Below are 26,794 nucleotides of genomic sequence, written 5' to 3' on the forward strand. Positions count from 1 at the left end.
TAGAATCTCATAGGATTTCCGGCTCCTCATATTCGTTCAGGTCGGAGCGTAGACTTTCGTTACCAGCGCGGACATCCATGGCGTCGTCGATAACCACCGAGTTACCCATGTCATCGCCTCAGGAGTCATCTGACTTCCAGTTGCGTAGGCGACGAGCTGCCAAATTGACGCATTTCTTCGGCGTGGATTATCGTGAGCTTATTCATGATATTCTAGAAAGTATCGAGAAGGGCGTAGAAGAGGAAAGGAAGAGAGGGACGCTTCGGCCCGAGGAAGTTGAAGTGAGTTCAGTTATGTTTCATGAGATTATCCACTAAATGTTTTCTTGACATACTAGTCTTTGCTGCATAAGCTCCATCACCTTCGGACAAGACAGGATGGGTTTTTATGATGATGATCAGTACTATACTACTATTACACTCTTTTATTTGTCTCAAATGTTATGTCGCTTTGTCATGTGTGATCCTTCTTCAGTTTGAAGTTTGAACGTTAACCTCAACGTAATATTATGAATGACAGGTATCGGAAAGTCAAACTTTGTAGTCTAGATGTGTTAGATGCAACTAATAACAGGTATTTCATAGAATAACTAGCTCTCCATCACACGAATGACACCAGAATATGTGAGACTCGTCCATAAACTGTGGTCGCCGGTGTATGTGCTGTGCATGCCAGGAAGGAGAGTCGGGCTCCTGTCCCGATACTTCGTTACCTTGTGGAACAGGCGAAAGCTGTCGCGACGAAGGATAACCACCAGCTGATGCTGCAACCTCACTATCAATGCGCGCTTTTAACATGCCAAGGCTAACTTGACGCTTGTGACGAGTTTCAGGTGAAAGTCCAACGTCAAAGACAGTCCGTGGGGAAGGTGGGGCGAGATTGCTTGATTTGTGAGTGAAAGACCCACGTCGTAAATCAATGGGATTAAGGGTGCGACTGGAGGGTCTGCCTGGCACTCCGGGAGAAAACGGTCTTGAAGTCGCTCTCGACGTGGAGCGCTGTTGTGCGAGCTGATCCTCCAAGATGTTGATTTGCTTCTGCAGGCTATGCGACTTTGCCTGAGCTTCGAAGACGGTGGTCTCCAAAGTGCGAATTTGGGAGTTGGCATTGGAGAGATCCATAGCGTGTTGGACTCTGAGTGCACTGATCATCTCGTCATCCAGTGAACGAGGAGCAGCCTCGTCTGATGAAGAGGTTCGAAGGTGCTCTATCTCATTATCCTTGGCGTTCAATTCTGCCTGCAGAGCTTCATGCTCGTAGTTGGATCGTTCAATGAAGGCACGGTGTTCCTCGTCAAGGTTCCTGTATGACCGAAGGTCCGACTCCAAGTGGGACATTACTTGCGAGTGCTGATCGGATTCCACGGAGAGCCGGTCAATGATTTCTAGCTGACGCGTCTCATTTTTTCGCAGCTGCGCACGGTCCCCCTCCAAATTGAACACTGCCGCCTGGGATGACTCTAGTTCGGCCTGCAGTTCGGCGTAGCCCTGCTGTAGCTCAACGATCGACTGTTGCAGTGAGACTTTGTCCTTCTCATGCAACGAGTCTGCTTCTTTGCGAGTTTGAGCCGCCTCGGCCTCCCGCTCCATCGCCTCGCTAAGCGCATTTTCGAGTTTCGAGATGAAAGCATCTCGTGAAGTTTTTTCATGCTCAAGCTTGTCGATTCGTTCCATCAAATCCAATTTGGTGGAAGTAAGCTCCACAAACTTGGGTCGCATCTCATCCAGAGATTGCATCAACCTTGTGCCCTCTGTCTGTAGATCTTTCTGCGTCCTCTCGGCTTCTTCAGCTCGCCGATTGGCAGCCCTCAGGTCGCTATGGGCATTCTGAAGAGCACGGTCGCTCGACGATAACTCCGATGCGACCTCACCAAGCTTTTGCTGAAGCTGCTTAATCGCGCTTTGGTTGAAGTTAACCTGAGACTGGAGTGACGCGCGCTCTTCAAGCAACGCATCACGATCTTGGCTGGCAGAGTGGATACGTTCTTGGAGGGATGAGTGTTGCTCTTCAAGACTTGCGTGCTTAGCCTTCCACTCCGTTTCGCTATCAGTCCGCAATTGAAGCTGTGATTGTAATTCATCCTTCTCGTGTCTCGCGCTCGCGAGAGTCTACTTGTTTGGTGAGCACTAGCGGACGAAGAGGTGAATAACTACATGCCTGTTTGAGCTTAGAGAGGTGAAACTCGAGCTCTTCGGCGCGATCCTGAGTGTTCTTGAGTGACTCCTCCAGCCGTTCGGCACGATCATCACTTTCTATTTGCTCCTCGAGTTCACGAACACGTTGTTGATGCTGTTCGGATCCAGACCTCACTTCCTCCAAAGAAGCATTGAGAAGCTGTAGTTCTCTTTCCTGAAATAAATTTGAGCGGGGCTCTCTTGGTAAAACTAGATTTCTCACTTGATCTCGTGACTTTTCAGCTAGGCCTCGTTCTCGTATCAGGGCTTCTTGTAGCTGCATGTCGAGCTTAGAGGAACTGCTCTCCAGGTCTTTGACGCGTTCATCGAGCGACTGCGATTTTTCGCGTTCAGCCTGGAGCAATCCACCTTTCTCTTGTGTCTCTAGACATGAAACACAGTTAGACGAGAACGTCATTGAAGTAGTCAACATACCCATCTCAAGCTCCTCCAGACGAGCAACTGAATCCAGCAATGATGTCTTTTCTGAAACGAGGAGGGAAATGGTCTGCTGATGATTTTCATCCTGCTCGTTCCGACGTTTAGTGAACTCCATCTCTTTAGAGTGACAGTCTTGAATTTCTACGCGTGCTGCGTCGAGCTGGTTTGAAAGCTTCTCGACCTCTTCCTTGTGCAAATTCGCTATGCGACGGTGATCATCAAGTTCCTTTGCATGACTCCGGCGAAGCTCATCAGCCTGGGACTTCAATCGTTGAGTCTCTGCCTGACTTGAGCGGTGCTTGTCTTCCAATGACCGCTTCTCTTGGACCACCACCTCTGCACTTCTTGACGTATCTTGAGCACGCTGCTGTTCCTGATGAAGCTGAAGCTTAAGTTTGCTCTTTTCTTCTTCGAGCTTCTTTAGCTGAGCTTTGGTGCCTGTGACAGCGAATAAGACTCAACCGGCATGAAACCATAGACTGACATACCTGCCTCGAGTGCTTCTAGGCGACTTAGCGAACTCCGCAAGCTACTATTCTCACTTTGAACAGAAGCAATTGTTGTCTGCAGGGATGTCACCTGAGACTGCAACGACTCAGCTTTCCCAGGAAGAAATGATGAAGTAGGCGCATTTGTTGACAGAGCATTGGAAACTGTCGAGTGCGGCACGTTCACTCTAGACAGAGATTCTATCCAGTTCGTGTCTGAATCTGCTGGTGTGAATCTAAGAAATAATGAAAGTAGGTTGAGCGCGATAAACGGGTCAGAGATCACAAACATACAGGTCAGCAACATCATTCTTAGTGTCCTCCGTGGAGGGTGCGGACTCCTGGAGAGTAGGAGTAAACGACCTTGACGGTGGTGGACTTGCCAACGCGCCGCTACCAGCAACCTTTTTCCGTCGTTGCTTGTTGAGCTAAAGAAATACGTGAGCTTGTGAAATAGCTGAACTTTCCGAGGATGCAAACCAAGGCCTTTGCCCTTGCGGTCTTCGCCGCGCGATCATCATCCTCAGACATTTATGAGACTGAATCAATCGTCAGTAGTAGACAACCTCGAGTGCGGAATGAAGGGAGAGCAATTCAGTGAAGTGCAACAGTAATCGGAAAAGCTCGTGTTTGAGAAGTCTGCTGCAACACAGATAATGGTAGACTTTGTCGCGACCAAGTTACGGCTGGACACGTTTCGTAAAGTTACACGCCCGCATGCTTATTACTGCAACTTCAAGCAAGTACTGATAACACGAGTGAATAATAGGCTACTATAGGCCATCCCGATCTTCTCAATTCACGCACGACAAAAAAGCAATTAGTAAAAGAAACCTGGTTGCAAGGTCTAACCATGATGCCATCGAAGTTATGTTAGTAAGAACGCAACATGTTATTGGGTATTATAATTTACTGCATTGGCACAATAGATAGAGATGACAGACACGTAAGTCAGATTATCTGCAAGCAGCCATCATGCATGTTAAACAGGAATACCCTGTGGCTGGCCAGAATACACTGGCTGGAATTGTTGGGGTTGCGTCTGGTGTGATTGGGGAGGCGTGCCACTGTGAGTACTATAGGTCCCTAGCTGCTGAGGCTGCCCAACAGGAGCATACCCCGTAGGAGGAGCGCCCGAGTACTGACTCAGAGGAACCTGCTGTTGTATGGGCTGCGATTTTTGCCCAAGGAATGTGGCCTCTTTGACAGAATACGTCCAGACACCATTGCCGCGAGTGGATCCAATGATAGAAAACACCAGCAGTACGCCAGTGTAGCCCAAGACTAAAACGACATCGTTAGGAAAGGACTCGACCTAAACCACGGGAAAACTTACATATAAAGAAGTTGAGGAATGCGAAAGCCTCCACTGCCTGCACCTCCAGGCAATACGTTTCGGCGTTAGTACCTGGTAGTTACTGAGTATGATATAAAATGATATCTGAAATTCACGCACCATCCGCATAAATACAACCTCGAGGGTAGTAAAAGTTGAAGGTGGTGACAGCTTCGCCAGCAGTGGCAACCCACAGAATCGCAAGGGTGACTATATATGAGAAGAATTAGGACTAACACACATTATTCCAAATATAACACATACAGAGCCATGAGAGCTCGAAGACAACCATGGAGGTGAACGCTCCACGTCGTATAAAATCAATGATCAACCTGTGAACAACTGAGACAGTCAAGGTAACCAGACATAGGCATACGCACATGACCGGAATGGTAAGAAGTGTCAACATCGCGGTCGCAAGGCCCAAAACACTGAAGGTGAAGTAGAAATCATCTGGCACCGTCAACGAGATGAAGTAGGCATTAAGGCCTAATCCAATGAGGGAGAACGCGATAGCCAGTGCTGTACGATTACATTCGAAAATGAGCTTTCAACAAACAGATTCAGAACTTACAGAAGAGAGTGATACGAGCCACGGAGAACCATCCCAGGGCCATATTGAGCAAGGTCTCTAAGAAAATCGTTCAAAGGAAGGGACGTAAGGCAAGGTCTTCCGAGTCAACCGAACGTTGAAGTTTATATTGGCAGACTCCCTTCTCATATGAGTCCGCTCAAGGAACAAGGTCCCAAGATCAAAATTGTTAGCAAGGTCCGTTTCTGGGCATCCAAGTACTTACGTTTAGCACTGGTTTGGACCAAGAATTATTTGGTCAGAGCCCTCCCTCGTATACACGATCAGGCACTCCGAGATACTAGTTCGTCACGGTGCGTATTTGGATCCTTTCATTCAGTAAGCACTTGTGTAATTGAAGCTCGGGTCTAGTCGAGATGCGATGGTTGTTTTTGTTCATGCTGAGCAGATTGAAAGTTTCGCACATACTTGATGGGTATCATAGCACCTGGCAGTCCTGGCCGCTCATCACCGCGTAAAATCAAGAATTTCGTGCCTGTCGACAACCAGTGATCGACGAGGGTAGTACTGACTACCGACCTTTCGAACATGATTCCTGCAAAGATAATATTAAGGTTGTGTGTGTTTCACGCCTCCCACTCACTCAGCACCAGGCTCGATGATTTAGTATGAGAGACTTGAACTAAACGTAACAAACGTACCATGTTCCGTTCGTGACCAATATTATTGGTGATAGATTGACATCAAGGCTATGCGACTACCCACGGTTTCATAATTTCATTGGTCCTGTCCTGACTGTGGCGGTCAGTCGAAGTCGGATCAAGTCATTTTCACTTCGAATTTGGTACAAGACAAGCCCTGACGCGGGTACAGTGCCTGGACAGAGACTGCGCATTCGGGGTCTCCACGGTCCTTAGTCAGCACATATTTGTAGCCCTCTCCTGCTCTGTTTACTTATGTGCCGTTTGCGCGTCTCTCCCATAGTCCCTCAAGTGACATGCGATTGTCTCACAAAAAGAACGGACATTCAAGGAAACTAAGCTCCCTTTTTCGCTGCTCAGTTGCTTGACCACATGCTTCAGTTCACGGCAGGTCAGAGAAGGGTTCGGTTAGCCATCACATCGTTGGACCCACTGAACTTAAAACAGTTCCAGTAGTCTCTCTTTCCGCATCAGTATCACTGGTCCCATCATTCAATCTGACAAACTCTTATATAGAATAATATAACACCCACTTTCCATCACTACTAATCCCTACCCGGACTCCGGTTTCTGTCAGCCAAAAGCTATGGATCCAGTCGTCTTCGGAGATTGGCGGCAGCATGTCCCAGGATTATCGACAAATGGCTCGCCCCCACCCAGGGCTCGACCGGTAAGCGGAATAGGTGGCGACCCACTCAGGGTCGCGGGAATACCTGTGTGTGCACATTGAGTCTACTTCCGGGTTCTAGACGAGGAGGGCGCTGATGAAGAATGCGATCGCATGTGTGCACAACTTGTTGCTATTGGGCCCTGTAACTGTTTGTACTGTTGATGACGTAGTCTTGCGTAAGCTTGTAGGATGAACTCCGCAAGGGCAGTGGAGCCGTTCCTGGGTTGTATCTGCCAGCAGCCTGGCTGTGAGGCTACCGTACAGTGTACAGGCGGCCGCGCGCTAGTCATGTATGGCGTATACAAAAGCTTGAATATAGTAGGCGCGTTAGACGTCATGAAAATGCCGACATTATCAAATTTAGGTTTTGTTGCAATGAGTGCAGAAGGTCATCGGGTACGGGTTTGATGGAAGGTCCTGATACCTAGTCGAGGGAGAACTAGAATTGTCGTACAGATGACAAAGATGCCCAGGCAGCGACGTCGATATCCTTAGTCCTCGCTGACAGGTTTGGTGACGAAAACTTGATACGTACTATCAGGGAAATATGTCATGAAGTTGGGCGGTCCGCAGGGATGTCTGCAGACCGCATGACTTGGGTCCAGAGCTTGGCGCTCTTAGTTTGAACGATCGTCAAGCCTGTCGGAGTCTCCACATTCTCTCTAATCGCCTTTACTATCATTGTTCAGAATCGGCATGACGAACCGGCCTCGCTCAGCTTCGTTTTAAGGAAGTTGTGCTTTCAGGCTTGGAAGCTTGATGGCGCAAGGGTGCACCAAAACAAAATAGCAAGCTCTGTCCGTTAATCGATAACGGACGTCTTTCGATGTGTAGGTTGGTGTTGGTGGGTAACTCATCGTTGAGTTTTTTTTACATGCGCCTTGAAAGAATCTTGCCAGGTATACAAAATATTAAGTGCTTTGGGAAGTGGATGAAAACAAATCGCTGAGAGCAGCGTGGGACAACTGTTTTGCGCGCTTTCAACTTTTAGCTCAACCATCGGTCACTGGCAGTTCCAAGGAACGAGCTTAGTTCAGGTCGAACCCCAGTGATTGGTCTACTATCTCTCAGTCGACGGAGCCGTGTACTTCCATCTAGGACAGCAGTGTTACGACTCACAACGCATACTGCGTGTCGAAGGTTAGTGACGGAGCCTTGTACTTCCATCTAGGCCAACATTGTTGCAATTCACATCACGTACATACTGCATGAAGAACGACCGTCTTCCTTCTCAAGGTTCTACTAGGACTCGGAGAGACTAACCGACGTCATGAAGTCTCCGAGTAGGTTTGGAGTCTCATACTAGTGTGTCTTCACTATGAACTTGAGGCAATCTTAAAGCGCATAAAAATCGTGGTACAGTACTCTAGTTATAACCCTTTTACCGAATGACGATTCCAAGTACACTGATCGTTGTCTAGAATACCTTCGGGTCAAACACAAACTTGAATACAGGGTGAAATCCGGCACGCCCAGTGGCAGTTTTGTTACATTCTTACAGCACCGCTTGACCTATAGCTCCAGAATAAACGACCCAGAGAACAGCTACGATGAGTACCGCCCGCCTCAGAATCCTTTACAGGATACAATGTATGGCGTTCATTGTCTGATTCTGCAACTCCGATGTCACGACTGTGTTGGTCATTGCCTATGGGGTACTATTAGCTGCGAGGTAAGTAATTGGTGTATGTGTTTCCTCGATATAAAGGAGACCGCTGGCGTATTCATAAATCAACTCCTCCCTATATTCGAGCTAAGTCTGAATCATTGACCGCCATGGCACGTTACACCCAAGACCAGAATTACCGCAATGGCAGGAGTCGCCGCAGCGGTCAACAGCATGCACATGGTCGAGGGGATGGGTATAACACACAACATGGACAAGATGAGCATGTCGCCCTTGACCAGCAGATACCTCGTGCGTCTCTACATATTTACTATGTGATAACTTTTGATTTTTCCCCGCAGATCATCGCATGCAGTTAAATAATTTTCTGCAACGTAGATTTAGATGTACGCAAGGTTTGCGGATCGATAGCTCATCAACTGGTCCCGGGCACGCACTGCAATGGACCGTGATCGTATACTGTAAGCTCTTGTTCAACCGCTTCCTGATGCATGCCTAATTTATTCTTAGTCCGTGAAACTGAATATGGCAGAGGCGAGGGGGCAACCAAAGCGTTTGCCACAGAGAATGCTTGTCAGATTGCTCTGCAAGCCCTCATGCAACCAGGAAATGGCCATTGAGCTTATATAGTTGATTTTCCGTGTAATTTTCACCCTCTCACAAGACTCTTCTGGATTTCCGGATAATTTACTTACGTGGTTCTGTCATTTGTGATCGTCAACCTTGTATTTTCTTCTTCAGTGTAGTCCCCCCTACTTGTGTTACATTTCTTTATAGTTATCGCGTCTATCAGAATTTCTAAAATGAATATCATGAAGGCGTGAATAACTGACAGCAGTGAAACACGTGGCTGTGCTACTCCTCGGCTTCAGGTTGGGTGAGAAGAACCGCCGTGGCCCGAGTCACTTCCCGTTCCCGTACAAAATACTGTGCAACAACGTGTAATCGTTAAAGGCATAAATGCGTATTCCACATGCCTGCTTTCCACCGCACAGGCCCGAGCGCACGTCTGCCTGGTGCCATTTTTTGATCTGTTACCGCACCCTGAGTGCATATGACGGGCGTAATGCGCGAAAGTTTTAACAACAGATCCAATCGCAGAGGTTCCTGGTTAGGTTCTCTAACATCGTCACACCGAACGGGATTAACTGACTTATCACCGGTTCGTATAGAAGTGTTTACAGACAATGTTTATGATTGACCACGCCCCATAGTATCGCTCGAACTTCTCCCGTACCCATTGGCAGAGGAAATGTGTACTATCATTCATTCCGAGCTCGGTCGTAAGGCGCTTGGAACGATCCACTGCACAAGATACATGAGGGGCACATGTCACTTAGTCCCTCGCATCTTCTCACTGAGTCGATCGTCATTGCATGCAGCTCGCCCTATTTCATGCATCTTGGGAATTTTTGGTTTTCCGCCCGTTATGTTCCTCAACGCCGCGATCATGAAAACATTATTCTCCTAGTTCCATCGGGCATTGCCTCCACTCAACACCGTCTCTCTTTTTCCAAAGTCTCATGAAGCATACGTTTGAATGGTATAATAACTGCCAGTAAGTTCAGGTATGGTCATCAACTCAAACATTCGCAATGTCTGGAAGAACCCAAGCTAATGGTTTGTTACAGTCCCTTGCAATCCTCTGCCTCAGCTGACGACATTTGAAGACTCCACAAATGCGCTCAATAATTGTTCGTGCAATTGCTTTGGTGATCTAAAAGACTTACTGTAGGTTTCAGATCTCCAATCCATCGGACAAGGCTCCGCTTTAAGCTGGATCGATGTACGAGAGGGCCTTACTCATCAATATGTATGGACCTCGACGTGTAGAAGCAAGTTTTTTTTGTCCTTGTATCCGCTTATCAGACGTCTCTGATCCACCATTCAAGTTTCCGGTGTTCCCTATGGAGTCGGCTCGGGGACTCATAAACATCAAGCCAGAAATGTAGCGGCTAGTCACGCGCTGACTGCATTAAGGTCTGATCAAGGCTGAATGACAAGTTACCGCCGCGGAGGCTGGTTCTCAGATGTCAATGCGTTAGTCAAGTTCATGTTGGATTGATTATCTTCATTTGTTGGCATTTCCCCCTTTTTTGCAAGTTGTGCATTTCTTCTATGTTCATCCTCATGTATTTTCATTCATCAATATGCATAACCATCCATCGTACATACTTCTTCAATGGAAGTTCCTGTACCTGCACCGTTTTAGTTTATACACGTCATTCATCTTATCTAATCTGTCTCATTAGAGCATCAGGGTCTGATTATTTTTGCCCCTCTCAGATCTTTTGTTCATCCTAAGTTAGACGACACTCGCCAGCTAGTAAGGGTCGATGAAACCCCTTACCACGCAGCACTTGCTGTTGACCTGAGTGCTATACTCCGTCTCCCATCCAGACCAGCACGGGTAACATATCACTTTGCAGTTTTTCATTAGCTTTCGACCGTGCTATGCTGGAGGTATAGTAAGACACCGGAAGCCATTATGCTGACTCAAGCACGGTGATGTTACTTAGCTCCTTCCGGTCAATATCTAAATTCCTATGTTGTATCGAAATAATCGGCGAGATGGACTACACTGATATCTTTATACACTGCGGCCCTTCCAAGTCTTGGATCGACGCCCACAACAATTAACCTTTCAACGTTCACAGTTTAGATTCAGAGACACTCTTCTTTGCCAATGATTCCCTATCGACCCTGATCGACCTCCATCAGTTCCCAGATTTGTCACATGTCGGTGACTAGACTTGGGCCCCAGGTATGATCGATCTGCTGTCGGACTTATGGAGAGAGTGCCGACCATAAATCTCCGCTGTATCTGTCCGACCCTCGCGCGTGTGTCGTATGGCCACGCGATCGTTGAGTTTTTCTTATCTACATCTTCACCGGGCCTCTCTCGAGCGCGCAGAGCCGCCGTGGCCAGGAATTGTTGCTGGTTGCATTGCATCAAAGCATAAATAGATTGCATCTCAGCCACTCCTTGGTTCCGTCCCCCCAATATGGATTAACCAGACTATAGGTCCATTATATCCGGTTTTGCTAGCCTCCTAGTGCCTCGATCGGTGTTCAAACCGGACCGAAGCGTTGACACTGATGTATATCATTCTTGGTGCGGCTCCGTCTTCCAGTGACTCTGCCTTCTATGGTTGTTAGAGCAGATGAGCGGTTTCACAAAAGGTGATGTCTACCTCGGTCTTCAAGAGCACTCCCCTGCGGCTTCTGAAAAAAATTGCAGTTATATTTATCCTGTGCAGTTTGTCTGATTTAATACGACGGGACTTTCTTCATTGTGGCCACGGAACTGCGGTTACCTGGTTTCCGTGACCAATGCAGACGATATCGGACACTAGTATCGGTATTCACTTTGGCTGCCTCGCGGCATGTCGTTGGACCTGCAGATTTAAATACGCATAAGTTGTGCTACAGGACAGACAAGTACTCTTCACTTTCCCAGTTTTACAAGACTTTAATCTGTTGCCTGCACATAATGTCGCGTATGTTATCGCATCTAGATTATCACTGAATGATGCTGATATTTCTCCAGGTTACACTATTGCCCTGAACAACCGCAAGTCCAGCCTTTGCTTTATTAAAGCCAGGAGACACTAATTGTGACACTGTAAAGACTATCAATCCCGCCGCAGGCTTCACGCTGTCACCTGGGCTGAGGTTCAGTCTGGGCCGCCGCATGCTCTCTCATGGACAATGACTTGCAAAGGCACGTGTTGTTCATCTCTCGGAACGAAGAAATTCGTCTAAGACGTCATCATTCACAGTGGAGGGCGAAGTCATCAGTACTGCCACTGCCAATCAGAAGGGTGTCGCCAAAGAGGAAGCGGCGCGGATTGCTTGTGAAAGATTGGGCATTAATTGATATTTTTGCTTGGCGCTACTTTGTACAACGGCTTGCTTTTAACTACTATATTCCTATAGAAATTCATCTGGGTCAACAGCGCAAATACTTGGTCTGTTCGTTTGCGAGAGGAGTGTCGCTAGACTTTCGACAACATAAATCTACTTGCGCGTTGGCCTCTTCGATTTGCAACCTCGAGGCAAACATAGCCGCTGAGTTTGAATTTTTCTCTCAAAACGGAAATACAATTGCCGTGTTTGTTCGTGGTTTGCACGCTTCACACAAAGCCATCATCCATGTCACGGCGGTTCACTCCATACATAGTCGCAGTTTTAACAGGTATGAAGTAGAGTCATCTCAATCTCTGTCATTAATGTTATATCCGCTGTGAAACTAACCAGGCGTCGCCTCGGGTGTATACATATTCAAACCTCTTTTCGAAGAAGCTGCTGCGAAGTGAGTTTGCCATGCATATTGTGCGATCCTACCCCAACTTAAATTGCCATCATCAGCCGAAACCCAATCCCTCCAATGAACGCGCCAACAACATCACCCGGGGTGCCAGGGAATTCCCCTGCATCTTCGCCGTCGCCGCATTCTTCGGCAAAGTGACATTATACTGCGCTAGCACTGTATGGAGTAACGTGCAGCAGGGTATGCGCCCCTAAGGGCGTGCCCACACACTCTTTGATCAATCAGAGAGGTGTGCTAGTCTATGGTCGCCGCGGAGAACGGCGGCCGTACTCGGAACATTTTGTGCCCGGAAAAGGGGTGTAGACAGTTCAATGCATTTTCATGTGTTGTCTTGGACGATTAGTAACGCGCGAGCTTCGCTGAGCTCCATTAACATGCGCTGGTGTGTATCATGATATGTAAGATGTATGTTTGTATCTCCGGTCTTATTGAGGGCGGGGATCCTATATACTGTAAGTCGAAACCCCGGTATCTCCTCAGCCTACCCAACGCTTCGGTATCACCGTCGATCGACAACCATCTTCATTGACGCGTTACCATCGGCGTTCGCAGCACGCCGCTCCCATATCTAATTTGAACGCGTGAGATCATACAATACAATCCATAATACAGGAATAGCGCACCTGCAGCACGGTCTCCCCAAGGAAGATCATCTCCTTGCGCGTTTCTTCAACGATGAGGTCTTGGATCTGGAACCATTTCTCGCCCTCGCCCCCCCCGCCAGCGGCACGGAGATGAACTTTCCAAATCGTGTTTTCCTTGTCACGAGTGGTTCCAGCAACTGATTCATGGGTTACATTGGCGATCAGATCATAGACGGTTGGCGGATGCGTTGGTGCTGCATCCAGATCTATAGCACAAAATCGTATCATCAGTCATTGGTTACGCTAATGCGATTATCACGTAAGTATGGCTCAAAGCGCTCACATTCACGGAAATCAACTCCTCTGAGTGGGAATGTGACAATCGTCGGGTTTTTCTCCTCGACAAAGGCGTTCTTTGTAAATCGCTTGTAGTGTAAAATGATATACTGTGGGAGGCGTTGACACTTGTACCTGCGTAACTGGCCCGCAGACTCCTGTATCCGTATCATATCAGTTCGGTTCAATAAAAGAACCGAAAAGCAGAGCCAAACTCGCCTGCGTGGTGACTCCATCATACTTGGCCAACACAGAATGAATGCTAACTTGTGGGATGATGTTCTTCTCGATCGTATCTTGGAAAAGAGGTGGTGGGGGAAGATCAACCGCTAGGAAGAGAAACGGCGATACAGTAGCCTTGATGTCTGACATGCACTATTATGAATAAGGGTCCAGGTGACCACCAAAGTCGATCCCACCTCTGTCAATATCAAACTGCGGCTTCTCAGAACCCGTAAAGTCCGGACGGACAACGACCTGCTGTGTCTCCACGCGGAGTTCCCCTTGAAACGTTGAAAATATAATACCTGTCCATTTCATGTATCAATTCGGAGGCCGAACGAGGGTAAACAGCAGGCTAGTCGGTCTACACGACTTACTCGAATTTTTTTTCTTAGTTCCACCCATGTCTTTGTGTAGTCGGTTAAGTAACCAACCCAGAAACTCGACAGGATCGCCTTGTTGCTCGAGTCGGAACTTACCCGCACTAGCGCGGTTGACCTCCTGGAGAAACTCGTGAGGGCTAACCTGGCTTTTGAATAGCCGGGGGTTCCATATCTTCTTGGCGAGAGCGGCGAATCGTTTAACGAGTTCGGTTTCCTTGCCACGAAAGGAGGACAGAAGGAGGTAGTCCCGTAGAGGAGGGATGTGGAGGAGGGAATGTATGATAACGTTCATGTGGTCATTTCGCTTGATATTGTTTAAGCCAATATAACCAGAAAGATAGGGCTTTGACGAGAGGTCGTAGGAGGGTTTCAGAAGATGCGATGGCGAGGAGAGGGTGGATATGGAAACCTTCGTGAAGGATGGGTTGAGGACAAACGATATGTCTTCGAGAGATGGGTCAGAGACAAGATAACCATCTGGAAGAACGTATACCTATGTGTCGTAAGTCTATGTATGTGTGATTAACATTCAGCCAGCTCACTTTTGTTGTCTCAAGGTTGATAAAAACATGGTGGTCATCATGAATGGAGTGCGCATAGGCGTACGACTTGCGACCTCGTCCTTGGAAGTACTTTCCACAGACTAGACAGCCGTATGTGTTGATGTTTGACATAGATACAGAGCACACTTTCTCGAAGTCAAAGTCGAGCAATGCTCGATTGATCTAAAGGTCTTGTCAGCAAATACGTGCGCAATGGGTTTCATTGAATGGCGCACTGTGTCAAGGTAAAGGTCTGACGCTCTAGGTTCATTTTTTGACTGCCCTGGTTCGACCTCATCTTCTAAACCTTCGTCTTCATCTTCTGAAACTCGTGCTGCCCCAGTAATATCCGCCATGGCGTGTGACGGTTCCGCGGAAGATGTACTCTCCTCGCGTTCATCATCTACTTTTGTCCGTTTCGCAGGACGCTCATCAAAGCTAAGAGAGTCATTTGGGATAGCTTGTTTCCTGCTGGTCATTGGGATGGACGCGTCTGTACAAAGTCTGCAGATGAGCCTAACTAAACACTTCCATTATATAATCGCACAATTTTGACTTACGCTCTTTGAGCTGAGACTACCTCAACTTTTCAAGTACTACTAGGATGCTTCGAGGTACATCCACTACTTTGCGCATCCTTGCGCACAGTATTCGACATGTTGGCACCCCATTCTCGACCTCAGCAGTTGCAGCATCAGCCCAACCTAACGCGGCTCTAGACCTCGACCCAACGCTAAAGGCGCTTTTGCAAGACATAGATATCTCCTTGACAAGCCATAAGCACGTAATGGCAAAGAGACCACCACGCGAGCTTGAACCTGTCGCGATTGAATACCCAGAGGAGGCCAAGGACGCGGAGAACTTTGTTGAAGATCACTCTGAACGAAACGAGCACCGCAAATCTCCTGCAGCGCGGTTCGGAAGCCAAAAAATTGGTGCTGTTGTTATGCCCACTGAATTGCAGAAGTCAATTACTGCTCTGATAGATGGTTTGTCGGGTGAAATCAGTCTCTGCACATTCTAATCACTTATCAGCTTCTGACAAGGTGCAGCTACATAGTGATGCCACGCGTCTCTTCTTTCATGAGAGTGAAGGATGGGATCACTCGTACGACGTGAAATACCGCTCTCGTAAGCAAGGGGCGCGACACTCTGACCGTGACGGGACAGCGTTCGCGTCGGTCGTTCTCCCTGCACATTATTCTGCCATCTGTGCTGTGCTCCACCATGTTAAGCACAGATTAGGTCCACAATGGAATGTGAAACGTGTCATAGACTGGGGCTCAGGTGCAGGCAGTGGATTATGGTACGTTGTAGATGTTTGTAACTTGTAGATGCTGAAGAACATCAGGGCATCGACGAATACTTTTCAGAAACCCAATAGCGCTTCCGAGGAACCGCGCCTCTCCACATCCAATATCTTCACATACCTCGGTATCGATAAACGTGACGGACTTGTTGCAATAGGCAAACGTCTACTGAGAGGTAACGTATGCGTGCTGCATCTCGCTGCGCACTCGCTAAATTAATGAAACAGATACAGACTTGGGCGCCCTCAGCGCAACTTGGCAAAGGTCTTTCCGGGAAGATGATAAAATTAAGCGATCGGAGGGGCTTGATACTCTTGCCCTGTCTGCTTTCATGCTTTCAACTCTACAGACCCCTCTTGCGCGGAAGAAGTTCGTGAAAGAGTTGTGGGAAAGTGGAGCACATACCATCGTGAGCTTTCATTTTTGTCCCTTCACTTCAATCACTGTCCAATAGTCTAAAATTATTCTAGATCCTGATCGATCACAAAACGAAAGCTGGGTTTCAGAACATTGCAGAAGCACGCGAATATCTCCTCGAGATGGGGCGTAAAGAACTCAATGACCCAGAAACTTCAGACTGGCCTATTCGCGGTGCCCACGTTGTCGCTCCTGTAGGTGTTGGACTTTTCGGCCCTGCGATGAGTCATACTAAGATTCTTGACTTCCTGCAATAGTGCCCGCACGATGGTGCTTGCCCTCTGTACTTTGGAAAATCTGTGAGCCTAGTTTGTGGCTTCTCACAACGCTTGCAACGTCCGTCCTTTGTTCGTCTCACAAAACATGCACGTGAGGGTCACGAAGATATCGAGTACTCTTATATTGTAATTCAACGCGGGCCACGCCCAAGCATAGTAGGCGAAGGCATCTCCACGCAGGTGAGGAGTGTAGGACGCGTTGGCGCTGTCGGTCGGGAGGAGGCAGAGCAGATCAGGCTAAAGGAAGAGAGGGTAACGAAGGAACTTGTACTTGACGCAGATCATGTCGAAACGAGGCACGAAGCTGAAGCAACTGATCATATTCCTCTGGAAATTTTGCCAGCTGAAAACTCAGAGGGGGTCGAAGCCGCGCTGCGAAATGAGGCATTCCATTGGCCGCGCCTCGTCTTCCCACCTTTGAAAAAGAGCGGGCACATAATCATTGACGCATGCACCGCGGAAGGTTTGTCGCCATTCCTCAGTTCTAGCCCCGTGACTGGTCTAACATATGATACAGGCAAAATTATGCGTATTACTATCCCGAAATCCCAAGGCAAACAACCATTCTATGACGCGCGGAAATCGTCCTGGGGTGATATCTTCCCTCATCCGCCCAAAAATCGTCCGCAGGAGAAGTTTCAGTCTATGCGGGAGGGTGGATCAAGGGGTGATGATATTGGAAAGAGGGCAAAGGGGCGAGACCGTACAAAAGGCGAGAAACGTTATTCAAAAGTAGAGGAGGCGTTGAAAGAGAGGAAGATGGCTTCCAGACGCGATCGTGCAGTGCAGAAGGAACACTCCGCATTGCTGGCTGAGCGATAGTGTAAATCTTTTTTCTTGTTTGGATCTCTCGCATTTGCTTTGCTCGTTTCCTCTCACACGCTACTACACTACTGCAAACCAGACGAATTTAATGTATCACCAGTATCATTGTATCGAACTTAGTGTTGCTCCCCGTTGGTGAGGAAACCTGGCGAGTTTTCACCTGAATGTAACTTGGTCAGAAATGTAGGCTTTCCTGGTCTATTTCCTCCTATCAACTAGCTACGCATGATGATGATGACAGTGTCAATCAGTCATTATCGATTCACGTACACCTCAGACAGTGCTAAACACGCCATCTCAACGTGTTATGTGCGCGTACCAACTTGAAGGGGTCAATTAATACGCGAACCTATCTTTCTAACGTTCCTGGTCGACTATCTGAGACAAGCAGAGCTGACAAGGAGCCGGATAGTGGTGGCATCACTTTATGAAACATCTACTATAGGATATATAAATGTACTTCAATATTTAGTGACAAGGAAAGGGTGATTTTGCAAGGATGCACAAGTAACACGTTGCTCTCAAGCAGAATATTTGAAATCAGAACTTTCACTGTCTGGTTCCCGATCAACACTGCTATATCAAATGTCCGATATCTGGATGCTGGGTGCCTGCGTTGAGCTCAGCATTACACGTGTGATGGCATTGACTAGTAGTCGCTCAGTCGATACCAGAAAAGATCAAAGTGCCAGAGACACTCACCAGGCTTGACACTCTTGCTCTTTCCCTTCTCCTCGGCATCTTTCTGGTTCCCGGTCACCCGTTTGACAGCGGTCACGAATTGCTTGACGTTTTTAACTACGTCTTCTATCGGGAAATGGAGCTGTCGGCAAATAAAGGTGTTTAGAAATAGTAGACCGCGGCTAGCGGACGCGGGCTGGGCAAAAATACTGACCTTGCCAATAGGCATCCGAATGACGCCATTCTTGTCGCCTTTCCACTCTGTAGTACCAGAAAGTCGCCGCAAGTAGCCGGCAAAATCATCCGTAACCGTCCCTCGACGTTCAGAAGGCATCAAACCACGCGGGCCGAGGACACGTCCGAGTTTTGGGGTGATGGTCCGGATGAGGGCTGTGGAACATAGAATGGTGGTTGCATGATGTTTGCCGCTGATTACACCATCTGCTAGCTCAATGCCACCGACGATGTGTGCACCCGCGCTCTTTGCCTCTTCTGCCTGACGGCCCTCGGCAAATACAAGGATGCGGTCTTCGGGGCGAGCTTTAGTTTCACGATGGAGAGCAATACGACCCTTTGGAATGATAGATCCACGGGACATGGCAGTCTTGATTACCAGCTCGTATGTAGCATTTGCTTTTGCAACTTCAACCGCCTACCAAGATCTTGGGTTAATGAGTTGTAATAAGGCCCGGGGAACATACACGGATCACGTCAATAGCGCTTTCGAGAGTCATCTTCTCATTCTCATATATGTGTTTGCGAGCCTTCGCTGCGCGCTTTCTTGCTTTTGCTGCGAGGGCTTTCTTGGAGAGCACCGGAATCTTTTTCGTTCGTCGTAGGGCTAAGATAGGTGTTGAAGAAAACTCTCGAACGAGTGCTGGGCGCTGCGCAAATTCAGATGAGAACATTTCAGACAAGTAGATACTTACTGGACTAAGAATTGAATGGCAACATTGCCGACAGAGCAGCCCAAGGGAAAAGGACATGTTCTGTTCAATCACACTCAGTGTCAGCTCTCAAGAATTTCAAGTAAAGCAGCCGTGGGAAAATGAACAAAGTAATGAAATTTCAAGTTGACCTCAGCTTCACCGTTCACTCGCTTTCACTGTCGCGCGCTGCAGGTCATGTCAGTCTCAGTTTTGAAATCAAACGGCTTGCCGTCCCAATTGCGCGGACTGCGCGCGCGGCTTTATTCGACCCGCAAGGGTGAAGTGTCTTCTTCCGATCCACAGAAAGACATCCTCCGCCGTCACCTGTACCCTCCGAACATCCGCAACAAAGCCTCTCCTACTGGTACATGGCGCCCAGATGTTGCGCGCGCTCTCCAGCGCGCGATTCCCTCTGTTCAAGCGCACGAGACCATTGAGCGTGCTTGGCTCCTCCATCAGAGACACCTACGCAAAAAACGGGACGCGGAACTGCAGCGCAAATTTAATTGCATGAGGCAGGCAATGCAAGAACTGGAAGAAATTGACTCGAGGCTGTTTAGGGAAGCAAATAAGCAAGAGGATCCAAGAGCAAGGAGCTTGGCTGAGGTGGAGGCCATGAAGAGTATGTCCGAACCAGAGAAGCGGGCTGTTGAGTCCAGAGTGGGGGGTTTGTTTCCCAGAGAACTCCGCATACCAACAGATACACCGCCGAAGAACGGCTGGCCTAATGAATGGAGGGCATTCCAGAGGCCCTTGGCATGAGTATGTTCATTGCCTTTCATGTAGGCAGATATTAATTGCATCATCTCGCAGGCACAGTCATAGGATGCTTCCATCGTTATCAGGAGGCGTATACGTAGAGCATGCTATCAGTCTTTTGTTCCTTGAGGTCTTACGATATACCAGATACTGGCCGGCTACGAGTGCTCGCAATTTGGTCAGGTATATGAGACCTTGTTATGAATTTAGCGGGTCTCAACCAATCATGACGCATTTATCGCACATGGCGCGTTGTCAGACATGCCGAAACTTATCTTGAGGAAGCAACTGACGTTGTTGATGAAAGCTCTTCGTTCATCCCTATTCTTATGTGGAGGTCGACATCGGCAATCATATGGTCTTGGCGATGCGGTGGGCATGGCGAGTCCTGCCTTTTTGGCGGAAACACTGGAGCACGACCCTGGGTGCAAGCTGATTCCGTTGTGCATTCATTACCATCCCTCTGAGCACAAATCACGTCTTAATTGTGGAGTTGCTGGATCCTACAGGTCAGGTAACTTGCGCTCGGAGTGCTATCAGGCGTTGTGCACGTTGCTACTCGATGTTGCGTTCGCATCTCGCTGCTAGCCCCTCGGAAGTGAGAGCTTATTGTCCCTGAGCAAGGCGGCTGGTTCATGAAACTAAATATTGCACCTCACTTGCTAAGCATTTAGTCGCAGTTTCTGTGTCTATTATAACTATATTTGATCATCTCCGTGATGCCTGCACGTCTCTTTCTATCCTTCACGACCAACCTACCCATGGAATTATCCAAGATTCTGGCGAGAATTAATATAACACCGTCTGAATATGAATACAATATGAGCCGAATCCGTCTTCCAGTAACTTTTGTTCGCGTTCAAATTACAATGCTGTGCCCTTTCGATGTTGCTTAGATAGCACTACTACTAGAGAAGACTTGTGACTTGCGTGTAGTGTGCCACCTCCTCACGAAGCTGCACACCTCCATCACTTCGTCGCTTACTGCATCTCTTTCATAACTTAAGCTCACGATGGATGACGATGATGCCGATTATATGCAAGGCAGTGATGATGAGGTCACACTCCCATCAAGATCAGCCCCTTGGACGTTATGCTGATTCTGAGCTATTTTACAGGATTACGGCTTCGACTACTCTGATGGAGACGAGGCCAACGAATCCGGTAGTGCTGATGTAGAGAACATGTACTATACTGCAAAATGTGAGCAATCTGGTGTATGGCAGAAGTTGTTGATGCATTTTTTCTTCCAGCAAAGAAAGAAGATACACCAGAGGAAGCACTAAAAGATTTTCGCGCTATAGTGGACCAGGAAACAGATAAAGGCGACTGGTATAGTCTCCCTGCCCATTGATCCAACTGTATGCTAACGGATACTTCACAGGGGCTTCAAGGCTCTGAAGCAATCTACCAAACTCCTCTTCCTACAGCTGCACCGACCAGCAGATGCCTTGAAGACCTACATACAACTCCTCACCTATACCAAGTCTGCAGTCACACGAAATTACTCTGAGAAGACCATCAATGGCATCCTTGATTATGTTGGCGGTGGGAAGAGTGGTCCCGTCGAGGTGGATGTACTAGAAAAGTTTTACCAGGTCACCAAGGATGCGCTTGAGGAAGCGAAGAATGACGTGAGTACTGCAATGGTACAATACGCTCTTTGAGACATTCATATCCTCTCTAGCGGTTGTCTGTCAAGACGAACTTAAAACTGGCGAAACTTTGGCTAGATCGAAAAGAGTACGGGCGTTTGACGAAGGTATTCATCATTTATCTTCGTATATATGGCCTCAACAGTCTCTACCAACTAGCTCATCCGCGACTTGCACGCCACGACTAAGGCTGCCATGGATGGCGAAGACCAGTCGCAACGGGGAACACAGCTCCTCGAGATCTATGCACTCGAGATTCAAATGCACAATGAGATGCGTAATGTCAAGAAGCTCAAGGTACAACCTCGCATCCCACTCAATCATTCAGACCTACTAATCAAGTCGTCGAACGTAGGAAATATACAATGCATCCAACAGTGTGCGCTCCGCAATTCCACATCCACGGATCATGGGTGTTATCAAGGAGTGCGGAGGCAAGATGTGGATGGGCGAAAGTGACTCTTGTTCATCCCCGATCCTTACTCATGTCTAACGCTATCATACAGGACAGTGGAATCGTGCATCGGAAGACTTTTTTGAGTCCTTCCGCAACTATGACGAAGCCGGCTCTCCGCAACGCATCCAAGTCCTCAAGTATCTTGTCCTCGCGAACATGCTTACTGGATCTGAAGTTAACCCATTCGACTCCCAGGAGACAAAGCCGTACAAGAACGACTCACAGATCAAGGCAATGACTGACCTTGTAGATGCCTATCAACGCAGAGAAGTTCACCTGGCTGAGAAGATCTTACGAGGTAAGTCCCTTCATGTTCCAATCCATGGTGCTCAACGTGGTGGCAGATAATCGGTCAACGATTATGGATGACTTATTCATTAGATCATATATTGGTGAACTTTTGCGCAGCCTGCGCACCTCCTACTTGATTGACCTCATCAAGCCCTACACGAGACTGGAGCTTTCGTTCCTCGCCAAAGTGATTTCGCTCTTTTTTCAACTATCTTTGGCACTGACAGTTGTTCAGCAACTTAATGTCGAAATTGCTGAGGTCGAGGAGCTTCTTATTGGGCTCATTCTAGAAGGAAAGGTTGATGGTCGGATCGACCAAGTCGGCATGCGGCTTGAACTCGATCAAAGGTGAGAAGATCGCTGTCGTTTTCCTTTTACGCACTTCATACTGACTCAATCACAGCCACGTACTGGAGAAGAAGCGTTATGCCGCACTTGAGAGGTGGACAGAAACCCTGGAGGGCTTGCACTCCACTGTGGCAGCGAAGACAGCTGCTGGAGCAAGAGGAGATCCGATGATGGGCATGCCGCCTGAACGGTTCCCTCCTGACTTTGGAGGGGCGACAGCGACGGGGTTCTGATTAATACCTTGTGAAAGTCATCCTGACGCTGTACCTTATGATTGCATTCTCGATGCTTCTTGAAGCTTTTCTAAGTTAGACTGTGTTTAAGGCTGACACAACTTGATGCTGCAGTTATGTGGCATTGCCCATTCGTACACTTCAAAGTTCAAACCAACCAAACTGACAAGCGATTTCAAATATCAAGTGGTACATGATACATGCCCCCTCTTCACCAGGTTGGCTCACTAATTGTATTTCACTCTGTTGCAATATGATTGAATTGGCAAAACCAAAAAAAAAACTTCAGTCCTATGCTGCATAATTTTTTTGTCTTGCTTTCTCGAGGCCTAGCCATGAGTTCCAGAATTTGTACACTGAGGTCATTCAAGTTGCACCATTGCAAACAAGTGTGTGGATATCAGATGTATTAAATGGCGAAGGAATGGAACTCTCATTGATTTTACAAAACAATCAAGGTTGACGTTAAAATGTTAACCTCCCGCCCTTGTGCATGCCGCTGTACCACAAAAAATAGTTTGAACTTGCCCTGTGACGAGGCTCAAGCACAATTGGTGGTCGTCCCTGGGGACGTGGCAAAATATTACCAAATTCAGCAGAAACACCAGTTTGTTGTTCGTACATGGTTATATTTTTGAAACTCAGCTAGGATAATTGTTAGGCGAAAGCTAAGCCAGTGTCATATCAACAATTACAATTCAATACATTGTGAAGGGATGAAGGATCAGAGCCTTGTCTATTATTGTAGAAACTTTTTCAGCATTGGAAGACGGTATAGTACAGATATATTGAGATGAGGTGATAACTACAAGAATGATGGTATTAGCAACGATGTGAATCATGTTCGAGTAAAAAAAAAGACCAAAGCAGGTGCAAAGCAGGTGTATGTTACATTTGTGCATGTGGTGATATACAAGTTGACAGGGAGCCGACAAATGTCAGATGAAGATATGAACCGGGCATAATGTGAAATGCGGCGCGACTATTGGGCGATGACAGTGAGTTTCCTTACAACAAAAAATAAAATGACCTTTGACACAACGTGGGTTAGGAGATGTGAATAAAAGAACACTTGCTAACGTACGATGAGAAGTGCCGTCAGTTTCCGATGCCTGTCAAGAAGTCCACCGCCTGCCTCTGGGACCTCGACCACCTCTAGAAGATTCGGGGCATTTTCCTCTTGCTCCTCATTACCAGGCTGTGCTTAAAGAGTAAGTAAGGCTACAAGAAAGTGTAGAGAGACAACGTGCGAGATCGAGAGCGTTTGATGAGTCCTCATATTGAATGTCGTGGCCACTGAGTGGGTTGTTGATTTGCTTTATGATGAACATGTTCAAAAATAGCATTGAATACCGAAGGTCGCATGACTCACTAACAAAGGGTCATTTTCCTCAATGATGTGCTGAAAATAACAGTTCACAATAGCGCTGAAAGAACGTTCGTAATGGCTTACCGTCAAAAGTTCGCGTTGGCTCAGGCCGACCCGAGGGTATGGATGGTAGCGAAGCATGTGGGAGGATCTATACGAAGGCAATCTCATTTTGATGGTCGAAAATTATCTTGAACAAAAGAAAGTGAGGGGAAAGGGATGTGGTTTGCGCAAGGACCAGATATTGGAATTTTAATACCAGCAGACGGTTGGGGACGTAAAATAATAAATTCTGAGGCGGGCACTAGCAAAATTTCCTGTGCCGAGTTAATGCCAAAATAAGTGGCAGGCGCCTGTCCCTGCACGGTTTGCACACACCCTCATATTGCCCCAGCAGAACCAATTCTCAAGGCATCATCATTTGACAATGGCTAGATCCAAAATCCACTCCCGATAGCGCGAAAGAAGAGGTGCAGGGCTGGGTGCAACGAAGTTAGTATATTTGTAAGTGGTGCCTTGCCAGTTTGACATTCGTGGGTCCTTGATATTGGTACAAAATTTACTTCCGCTGGACCAGTTTTCTAGGTATGATCATAGTCGAGGATGACGACCATCCAGAGCCAGCCATGGATAACGCGAAACGCGAGGCACAGGAACCGCAAGATGGGTTGCTGGTTGCCCCATCACATCGACGAACCAATGTTGTAGGACCTCTGCATGCGACCTTGACACGCTATCAAGCTCAGTGGCCCATTCAGCTCCTTGTATTCTGCGCGACATCATAAGAATGCTGGATGGCCAGACACCTCAGATGATCCAAAGCTGAAAAATAACAGTCAATATACGATATTTGGGTACATAAACTTTGTCCCGAAGAGCTCTCGGTGTGTTGATGCGAAATATATAACAATATACTGATAATAAACACTCTTTGCAATTTGCTGGAAACCACCCAGGCTGAGCACCCTCGACACGCCCCATGGCCGCAAGCCAAGGATAGCGTGACATAGGAGTGTGACGCACAGCGTGACACAAAAAGGGGCATCAAGCAGGTTCGTGTGCACGAGCCACCTAAGGCAAGTTCGCAACCGCCATCAGAATCCGTGAAAGCAACTCAGCAGTGTGCTCTCAAGATTATAATAGCAGCATTCGTGTGAGTCAAGATCATCACTATGGCTGCATCAAGATCGCCCTCCCAAATCTCCATTGGCACAACTGCCTTCAAGGATCGACATCAACGATGGCAATCAACATGAACAGTAGCAATGATTGCCACTCCAGTAGTGATACGCCCCAGGGCCCAGCAACAAAACATGGTTGGAGTGAACAAGACACTCACTATTAATCCAGCTGGGCGACCTAATGCATCGTAAGCTGCTCAACTTTTCAGCGTATCCAGGGGGAAAGAATATCCAGTCCAATGATTTAACATGAGAAGAAATGCCGCATCAGTGGTCGAAGTGGAGAAACCCTAGAGACCCCCAGCTCCATCGATGTTGATCGAAAAACAGCAAATTTCCACTGTCGCAAAGTCCAGTCCTTTGTCGACATAGTTGACTGTGGCCATCTAACTTGACATTCGACCAAGTATTGCATCCCAATGTTTCAGGTGTCTCCACATCTCCGTTGTGCGAGAGGTACATCATGGGTGCGTAAGGGGGCCATCGAAGTCACTCGTGTCATTCGTCAAGATATGCAATTCAACATATTAAATTGCGAGCTGCCCGCCCTTCTGCGGTGCGCTGGAGTGGTTTGAAGCTGAGCCGAATTTTATTTTGCAGCACAGGTGTAGTTTGGGTGGGCGCTGGGTTTGTGTACTAAGTATCGTGAAATTGAAGTGGGGGAACTCCGCTCGCCACTGTTCAATTTTCAGTTTTTAGCCCTATCCGCTCCTTCGAACACGAGCAGGGCCTCGATATTCAATTTTCGGGGTCTAAAAATTACACCATCTTCTTCTCTTAACTCGGAAAATATTGTTAATCATTGACAAAAGTTCTTATCCGTCGTTGCATGCAGCCGCTAGTCTCCAGCTGTGCCAGTTCAAATAAATTGAAGAGACCCAAATTCACCCGCACGGCATTCAAACGTCAGGACAGCTCATCGTGACCTTGCGGATTTTCTGGCGCCTCCTTCACCTGGTCCTTGGTCAGCATCAAGCGAGTCGGTGCTCTTTTTTGGATGTTTCCAGCTCGGACAAGTCAGTACTCTATTCTATGCGATAACTTCGAGCTGCCAGAACTTCCGACGCATGCAACCGCAGAAATATAATCTCTAGGCCTGTCAGTATACAAAGAAAGCACAAGCCTCACAGAGCAGCTGTGGCTACTAGTTCGGGTAGGTGAACACGAAGTATGAACCGATGAAGGTACGTGCGTCGTTTGTTCTTGAAATCCAAGATACTCATCCCTCGAAGTAGGGAACCACTGCGGACGCGTAGGATTGATATTACATATCTTCATGAAGTGCCCATGTGGGCCAGCCAAAGGCAGGATTATTGTGTTTAATTACTATATGCTGGACTTTGACTGACACTTGCATTCGCAGCTATCATATATGAGTCTTACTGCGCGTCGCGATTACCGCTATACTCCGAATCCAATCCCGAAGGGTCACAAGGTCAAGTCACGGTCATGCAGCTACAAGAGAGCCAATAAGCAACTGTGTGTTTGCTACCTACGATGCACTTGTCCGACGTGTTCAAAACTTCGAGTGTCGAATGCCTTCTTGTTCTTCGTTGGTCTAGTTGACCGGTGAACAGCTTCCTTGGTCTCTCTGGTACCAAGTGCATCCTGCGTCCCTGCTTTGGAGTCGACTGGTGGCTGTCATTGAAGCGATCAAATGATCACACACGCGCCAGTAATTTTTCCCGTGAT

At 47.6% G+C, this 26,794-nt stretch overlaps 10 protein-coding genes across 10 annotated transcripts; 6 read left to right on the plus strand and 4 right to left on the minus strand.

The window, feature by feature from the left end:
- Window positions 1-77: 77 nt before the first annotated feature.
- On the plus strand, window positions 78-391 carry F5147DRAFT_566724 (uncharacterized protein; the record flags this gene model as incomplete). The annotated part of the gene is made up of 2 exons (XM_041430817.1): window positions 78-281; window positions 338-391. 2 exons carry the CDS (start codon window positions 78-80, stop codon window positions 389-391), a joined length of 258 nt encoding a protein of 85 aa, XP_041298615.1.
- A 90-nt stretch (window positions 392-481) lies between these two features.
- F5147DRAFT_257283 (uncharacterized protein) lies at window positions 482-2,115 on the minus strand. Its single transcript, XM_041428875.1, has one exon. The coding sequence runs from the start codon at window positions 1,734-1,736 to the stop codon at window positions 579-581; it is 1,158 nt and encodes a 385-aa protein (XP_041298616.1). The 5' UTR covers window positions 1,737-2,115; the 3' UTR covers window positions 482-578.
- Window positions 2,116-4,085: 1,970 nt separating this feature from the next.
- On the minus strand, window positions 4,086-5,056 carry F5147DRAFT_648488 (uncharacterized protein; the record flags this gene model as incomplete). The annotated part of the gene is made up of 6 exons (XM_041433280.1): window positions 4,086-4,387; window positions 4,440-4,511; window positions 4,560-4,649; window positions 4,704-4,771; window positions 4,820-4,961; window positions 5,014-5,056. 6 exons carry the CDS (start codon window positions 5,054-5,056, stop codon window positions 4,086-4,088), a joined length of 717 nt encoding a protein of 238 aa, XP_041298617.1.
- A 3,062-nt stretch (window positions 5,057-8,118) lies between these two features.
- On the plus strand, window positions 8,119-8,589 carry F5147DRAFT_648489 (uncharacterized protein; the record flags this gene model as incomplete). Its single annotated transcript, XM_041433281.1, has 3 exons — window positions 8,119-8,260; window positions 8,311-8,430; window positions 8,480-8,589. 3 exons carry the CDS (start codon window positions 8,119-8,121, stop codon window positions 8,587-8,589), a joined length of 372 nt encoding a protein of 123 aa, XP_041298618.1.
- A 2,793-nt stretch (window positions 8,590-11,382) lies between these two features.
- Window positions 11,383-11,921, plus strand: F5147DRAFT_257445 (uncharacterized protein). The gene is made up of 4 exons (XM_041428876.1): window positions 11,383-11,469; window positions 11,520-11,543; window positions 11,601-11,693; window positions 11,752-11,921. Exons 1-4 carry the CDS (start codon window positions 11,463-11,465, stop codon window positions 11,847-11,849), a joined length of 222 nt encoding a protein of 73 aa, XP_041298619.1. The 5' UTR covers window positions 11,383-11,462; the 3' UTR covers window positions 11,850-11,921.
- An 880-nt stretch (window positions 11,922-12,801) lies between these two features.
- On the minus strand, window positions 12,802-14,848 carry F5147DRAFT_742773 (uncharacterized protein; the record flags this gene model as incomplete). The annotated part of the gene is made up of 8 exons (XM_041439561.1): window positions 12,802-12,870; window positions 12,926-13,152; window positions 13,230-13,380; window positions 13,442-13,587; window positions 13,642-13,749; window positions 13,822-14,320; window positions 14,370-14,552; window positions 14,606-14,848. 8 exons carry the CDS (start codon window positions 14,846-14,848, stop codon window positions 12,802-12,804), a joined length of 1,626 nt encoding a protein of 541 aa, XP_041298620.1.
- A 45-nt stretch (window positions 14,849-14,893) lies between these two features.
- Window positions 14,894-17,343, plus strand: F5147DRAFT_757731 (mitochondrial small ribosomal subunit Rsm22-domain-containing protein). The gene is made up of 7 exons (XM_041440383.1): window positions 14,894-15,358; window positions 15,405-15,675; window positions 15,721-15,854; window positions 15,907-16,088; window positions 16,150-16,290; window positions 16,354-16,837; window positions 16,892-17,343. The coding sequence occupies exons 1-7, from the start codon at window positions 14,974-14,976 to the stop codon at window positions 17,194-17,196; spliced, it is 1,902 nt and encodes a 633-aa protein (XP_041298621.1). The 5' UTR covers window positions 14,894-14,973; the 3' UTR covers window positions 17,197-17,343.
- Window positions 17,344-17,589: 246 nt separating this feature from the next.
- Window positions 17,590-18,910, minus strand: F5147DRAFT_627437 (ribosomal protein L1). The gene is made up of 5 exons (XM_041432712.1): window positions 18,810-18,910; window positions 18,582-18,764; window positions 18,095-18,532; window positions 17,902-18,022; window positions 17,590-17,848 (listed from the first exon to the last, which is right to left on the minus strand). Exons 1-5 carry the CDS (start codon window positions 18,864-18,866, stop codon window positions 17,781-17,783), a joined length of 867 nt encoding a protein of 288 aa, XP_041298622.1. The 5' UTR covers window positions 18,867-18,910; the 3' UTR covers window positions 17,590-17,780.
- A 32-nt stretch (window positions 18,911-18,942) lies between these two features.
- On the plus strand, window positions 18,943-19,726 carry F5147DRAFT_257520 (uncharacterized protein). Its single transcript, XM_041428877.1, has 2 exons — window positions 18,943-19,571; window positions 19,623-19,726. Exon 1 carries the CDS (start codon window positions 19,005-19,007, stop codon window positions 19,569-19,571), a length of 567 nt encoding a protein of 188 aa, XP_041298623.1. The 5' UTR covers window positions 18,943-19,004; the 3' UTR covers window positions 19,623-19,726.
- A 727-nt stretch (window positions 19,727-20,453) lies between these two features.
- F5147DRAFT_669912 (PCI domain-containing protein) lies at window positions 20,454-22,835 on the plus strand. The gene is made up of 11 exons (XM_041435501.1): window positions 20,454-20,626; window positions 20,687-20,771; window positions 20,822-20,900; window positions 20,953-21,202; window positions 21,256-21,330; window positions 21,383-21,520; window positions 21,579-21,678; window positions 21,730-21,978; window positions 22,025-22,158; window positions 22,207-22,319; window positions 22,375-22,835. Exons 1-11 carry the CDS (start codon window positions 20,582-20,584, stop codon window positions 22,550-22,552), a joined length of 1,446 nt encoding a protein of 481 aa, XP_041298624.1. The 5' UTR covers window positions 20,454-20,581; the 3' UTR covers window positions 22,553-22,835.
- Window positions 22,836-26,794: the final 3,959 nt, after the last annotated feature.

The sequence above is a fragment of the Suillus discolor genome (genome assembly GCF_016758755.1).
Source record: "Suillus discolor strain FC423 chromosome Unknown F5147scaffold_4, whole genome shotgun sequence".
In the NCBI taxonomy this organism is placed as follows: Eukaryota; Fungi; Basidiomycota; class Agaricomycetes; order Boletales; family Suillaceae; genus Suillus; species Suillus discolor.